Source organism: Panthera pardus, unplaced genomic scaffold (genome assembly GCF_024362965.1).
Source record: "Panthera pardus isolate Hobbes unplaced genomic scaffold, ASM2436296v1 HiC_scaffold_22, whole genome shotgun sequence".
NCBI classification, from domain to species: domain Eukaryota; kingdom Metazoa; phylum Chordata; class Mammalia; order Carnivora; family Felidae; genus Panthera; species Panthera pardus.
Genome location: NW_026526788.1, coordinates 50,703,863 through 50,709,862, shown reverse-complemented (window position 1 = coordinate 50,709,862; position 6,000 = coordinate 50,703,863). Strand labels below are relative to the sequence as shown.

Below are 6,000 nucleotides of genomic sequence, written 5' to 3'. Positions count from 1 at the left end.
GGCGGCGGCGGCGGCGGGCGCGAGGGGCGGGGCGCACTCCGCAACTTCTGCCGCTGCCTCCCGGGCGCGCTCGGCCGAGGCGCGCGGCTGCTGCGGGCTGCGGGCTGCGGGGCGGCCAGCCGAGCCGTGCCCACCGGCCCGCGAGCCGCGCGTCCCGGGCGTCCGTCGGTGCCGGAGGCGCCTCCCGCAGGGAGACTCGGCGCGGCCGCGCTCCCGCGTGGTCCGCAGCGGCTGGGGGCCCGGACGTGCGGGGCCGCGAGGCCGAGCCGAGGCGCCCCCCAGCGGCCGGCGCCGGCCCCATGGCTGCGCCGGGCGGAGCGGAACCGGCGAGGTGAAGCCCCCGGGCCGGTGGCCGGAGCGCGTGGCGGGGGCGCCGGCTCCATGGGCAGCAGCGCACAGCGGCACGATGATGGACGTTAACAGCAGCGGCCGCCCGGACCTCTACGGGCACCTCCGCTCTTTGCTCCTGCCGGAGGTGGGGCGCGGGCTGCCGGACCTGAGCCCCGACGGCGCCGGCCCGGTCGCGGGCTCCTGGGCGCCTCACCTGCTGCGTGGGGTCCCAGAGGTGACCGCCAGCCCGGTGCCCACCTGGGACGCGCCGCCGGACAATGCCTCCGGCTGCTGGGAGCAGATCAACTACGGCAGAGCCGAGAAAGTTGTGATCGGTTCCATCCTGACGCTCATCACGCTGCTGACGATCGCCGGCAACTGCCTGGTGGTGATCTCGGTGTGCTTCGTCAAGAAGCTCCGCCAGCCCTCCAACTACCTGATCGTGTCCCTGGCGCTGGCCGACCTCTCGGTGGCCGTGGCGGTCATGCCCTTCGTCAGCGTCACCGACCTCATCGGGGGCAAGTGGATCTTTGGCCACTTCTTCTGCAACGTCTTCATCGCCATGGACGTCATGTGCTGCACGGCCTCGATCATGACCCTGTGCGTGATCAGCATCGACAGGTAAGGTAAGGGCCGGGCCGCCCGGTCCCGGGGTCCGCCTGGGGATGTGCGGGCTGCTCCCCCCCTTCCCCCGGCGCTTGCCTTTCTTAGGAGGATAAGCCAGACCCCTCGGAGGGATGAAGGGCTGCGCCTAAAATATCAACCCCCACACACCAACCCTACACCAACCGAGCAACTTCAGTTACAGCATAGCCTATATACACCTTTAAAAGAAGAGTCCAAAATGTTCTAGTTTACTGTAGTGAGGATTTTAAGACCAAAGTTAAAGTATTTTAAGCATTAGCAGTTCCACCAGGGGGTCCCTTGGCTTGGTTTTCAGACGGAAGGGATTTGATCCTCTCTGAACTTGACAAACCCTTGCTGTGAGCCTGGAAGTGTCATTTCTTACTTTAAGAAATCAGTCGTTGAAAAGCCTCCTTGTTTCCTGATTTTGGGAGCTGCTCCCCAGGGCCAGTGAAGGAACTGAGGATGGTTCCAGAATTGGGGGTTCGACATGTCGGAACGTTGCACTCCTATGATTGCTGATTCTGAATCTCATGCTTTTGGAAGTCTGATTTTAGTGTTTGGCATCGCTGTCTGTATCCTGCAGGCGTGCTGACTGGAGCCTAACTCCGTATCTGAATGGTTGGTTCTAGCCCTTCATCATATCTCTTGGGAGTCTTCTCTTGAGAACTCCCCAGTGGAGTAATTGAAACAGAGGCTGACCATCTGTCAGAGATGCTGGGGGAAAAATTCCTGTCCTGGGTGTCGGATCGGGCTAGGAGACCCCAGGGTTTCTTCAGACTCTAGGATTACAGAATTCTGCAGTGGAGCATCTTTGGTCCTAGAAATACAGTGCAACTGACAGCTTGAAGTATGGTCCCAGTGCTCTTTGGCCACACAATAACACTGTGTTTCTCTTGAAACTGAAATATTAAACCTTAATATTCACCCACATAATTCTGATGTTTTAAAACTAGCACAGGGCTGGCATCCTGTTGTGTTTAATGATACAGAGAAATGATTGCTTATTTTCTTTGTGGACCTACAGAACCTTTAAATGTGTAAACCTTTCAGCACAGAAGAAATAATTGGTGGCTCCACATTTAAAATGACAGTGCCTCAAAGGATGGTGTAGCACGAAACTGAGGTTTTCTTCCTTTTCCTCCCTGTAAACACTGCTATTTGTGGTTTGTTGATGTTTAACATGTTCTCCTATTTTACTGCTTGACCAGGGTTTAGAATTACTGAAGAAAGGGAATGATAGGAAAGGGGATATTTTCAAGAAAAAAATATATATTGTATCTGCGTTTAAAGATCTAGGTTATTTTTAAAAAATTGATCCTGCCATTTTCTATATCATGCTAGGTTGGAGCCTCCGACAGCAAACAAGGAATTAGTTTTTAGAGTAGTGCGTGAACAGCATATATAAGAATATTAGCTCTAAACTTGACAGCTGAAGTTCTGAATTACTGTAGTTAAGAATGACAAAAACATATGCACTCACAGTCTGGCTGTGGCAACAGGAACTAGGAGAGTGCACTCAATATACATAGTAAGTATATACATGAATTGTAAGCATAAAAATTGGACCGCTAAGCCTGTCTGAGCGTCTTGCATGAATGCAGTCCTTTTAAATGGAATTTAGTGTAATGCAACAAATATTAATTTATGGTGCAAGAAGTACATTTATAATTTTTTCATTTCATAATTGATACTAACTCGTGTCCTAACACAGCCAGTGCTTCTGTTCTGCTGGGCACGTTCAGGTTTGGCTTGGGATGACCCTGAGGTTCCTATATATGAGGCTTTCTTCACTCAAAGGCTTTCTTCACTCAGTGTGCACATGTGACTTACCAGCAAGCAGCAGGCATGTCTCAGATACAGAGAGGTTAATCCTTCTTGGCAAGAGCTTCTAATTTCTTTGTCACGTATATCCTTACAATTGTCACAAATTGTGATATTACATAGGGATATAGATTCTGTCTCCTTATTTCCTCCTATAAGAAGTGTCCCATTGGTGAATTCTGCTTAAAAATTATTTCAGAGGAGGAACATATCATTTTTTTTTAGATGAATGAATAACTTAACACTGGAAGAAGACACAGATTGCTTTTCTTCCAAGAACACACAGAAATAAAAATGAGAAAAAATAAAAAAAAGAAATAAAAAATAAATTTTAAAAAATGAGAAAAAAGAAAATGTGTTTGATGTCTAAGGTGAATTATTTCTTTTTTTCTTTTGTAAAGTTTATTTATTTTGAGAGAGACAGAGAGCTAGTGCAGGGGTGGAGGAGGGACAGAGAGAGAAGGGGAGAGAGAGAGAGAGAGAGAGAGAGAGAGAGAGAGAGAGAGAGAGAATCCTAAGCAGGCTCCACGCTATCAGCACAGAGCCTGGCTTGGGGCTCAATCCCACAACAGTGAGATCATGACCTGAGTCCAAGTAAAGTGTCGGATGCTTAACCAACTGAGCCACACAGGTGCCCCTAAGGTGAATTCTTTCTAAAGAGGTTGTTTTCTTCAGTTCCATTGTAGAATATGACCAATGATACAAAAATGTGCTAAGAAAATATGAAAAATTTTAGTCTTCATTTATTCATTCCATCTTGAGTTCAAGGTTAGGTTACAGTGTGCTTTGTGCAGCATAATTAAAGATGAATAATAATCTTGCTTTTGAGCTCTTACTGTATTGCAAGAGTTTGGCTATCTATTGACCATTTCACTTATCCAAAATGGAGCCTTTGATTTTTCTTAGCCACACCCCACCTTACCTGGATGCTTTTCTAGCCTTTTCCAATGCAATTTCATGCCATTCTTCTTAGGTGGCCGCATTCCCTTCCCCATCCTCTTCAGATAATGAATGATTCATGATCGTTGAAAAAGTAACAGTCATTGGATGGGAACGCTGTAATCCTTCCACTACCAAACAGTCTTTCATGTTATATCTGTACCTGTTTTTATTTCTGTCCAGTTAAAAAATGAGATGATATTGTGTCCCGGCCAAGGCCAAACCACCTACACCTCACATCTTCCCATCTCCTTTTACCCCAAGGATTTTGTTCCTTCCTTGATCCCTCCTCTCTTGTCTTCAGTGTTTTCTCTCAATGGGCCAAGCTTGATCTTCTATTTTCTTTTGGCCTCACTTCTCCCTCCAGTAACTGGAGTTAAGCTGCTCAAAGAACTGTGCCCACAACCTGTCTTTGTTTCCTTCCTCCTCAGGTAGGTAAGTTTGACACTTATCAGGTCTACTGGAATATTTTAACTCGCCTTCCTAGCTTCACTTCTGTCCACCCTGCATCCATTGCCCATAAAGAAGCTAGAATGATCTCTTTATTAAAAAAATTGTTTTAAAAAAATTGATTCTAAGTGAGATAACATTTACATGTAGTGAAATGCAAAGATAATAAATGCATAGTCTGATGAGTTTTGACAAATGTCTGTACCCATGTAGCCAACACTCCAGCCAGGATGTAGAATATTTTTATAATTTCAGAGAGTTCCCTTGTACCCCTATTAGAATGATCTTTTAAAAATAGAAATCACATTATATTTTATATATAGTTCAAAAACATGCAAAACAGTTCTTTTTTTTTTTTAACGTTTATTTATTTTTGAGACAGAGAGAGACAGAGCATGAATGGGGGAGGGTCAGAGAGAGGGAGACACAGAATCTGAAACAGGCTCCGGGCTCTGAGCTGTCAGCACAGGGGCCCGATGCGGGGCTCGAACTCACGGACCGCGAGATCGTGACCTGAGCCGAAGTCGGCGCTCAACCGACTGAGCCACCCAGGCGCCCCGCAAAACAGTTCTATATGTTGTTTAGGTGAGCTTATCTAAGTAATAAAGGAAAAAATAGTGCAGAGGAATGGAGAACACCAAATTCATGAGAGTGGTTATCTCTGGTGGGGTGGATGGAGGTGTCATGAGGGACTAGCTCACGGAACTATACTGGTAATGTTTTGTTTCTAATTCTAACGGTTGATACAGTCTTGTTTTTCTTTGTATAACTTTCTGTATGTCCGAAATACATTTTTAAATGTCTTTTGGAAATACATATGGGAAATGAATAAGCCTAAGCATAGAGCGTGCTGAGTTTCTACAAAGTGAACCCCTTAGTGTCGTCTGCCACTAGATCAAGAAATTGAATATTACAGCCTTCTGCCCCTTTCCAGTTTCTGCTGCTCCCGAGGATGACTGTTGTCCTGACTTTTTAGCATCATGAATGAGTTTTACTTGGTTAGAACCTCATATAAAGGGAATAGTAGAGTATGTACTCTTAAAAAAAGTTTTTTTTAATGTTTATTTATTTTTGAGAGATAGAGACAGAGACAGAGGGCAAGCAGGGGAGGGGCAGATAGAAAGGGAGACACAGAATCCGAAGCAGGCTCCAGGCTCTGAGCTGTCAGCACAGAGCCTGACGTGGTGCTCGAACTCATGAACCGCGAGGGATCATGACCTGAGTTAAAGTCAGATGCTTAACCGACTGAGCCACCCAGGAGCCCCTATATAGAGAATATACTCTTAATTCTGGCTTCTTTTGCTCAGTATATGTGTGATTCATCCATAGATTTTAGTCTGTCAGTATTTTATTTATTTGGTGAGTAGTATCCCAGTTATCTTGCTTATCAATTCACCTGTAGATAGACATTTGAATTGTTTCTAGTTTCTGGTTATTACTAATAGTGCCACTATAAACATTTATTTATACGCATGTCATTTTGTGGACATGTTTACATTTCTTTTGGATAAATATTATGCTGTATAGTAATGTACCTTATTGTATTTTATTTATCCCCTTACATCTTTTGTGTTATTGTCGTCATGCATTTTAATCTACATATTTAAAAGATCTAATCTATTATTTTTGTTATTTTAAACAGTTAATAGCCACTCTTATTTACCCACATGTTTAGCTTTGCTTTGCTCTACATTACCGTGTTTTTATCTGGGATCATTTTCTTCTGCCCAGTTAAACTTTCATTAGAATTTTTTAAATTAATTAATTAATTAATTTTTTAATGTTTGTTTATTTTTGAGAGAGACAGAGACAGAATACGAGTGGAGGAGGGGC

The 6,000-nt window shown here is 45.2% G+C and overlaps 1 protein-coding gene across 2 annotated transcripts in view; it reads left to right on the top strand.

Moving 5' to 3' along the window:
• The first annotated feature begins 406 nt into the window (after positions 1–406).
• The window catches only part of HTR7 (5-hydroxytryptamine receptor 7), an 84,428-nt gene continuing 78,834 nt past the window's right edge, over positions 407–6,000 (top strand). For both annotated transcript variants that reach the window (XM_019445051.2, XM_019445052.2), the window contains exon 1: positions 407–951. In XM_019445051.2, coding sequence (XP_019300596.1) covers positions 407–951 — 545 coding nt within the window. The remainder of the gene's footprint in view (positions 952–6,000) is intronic.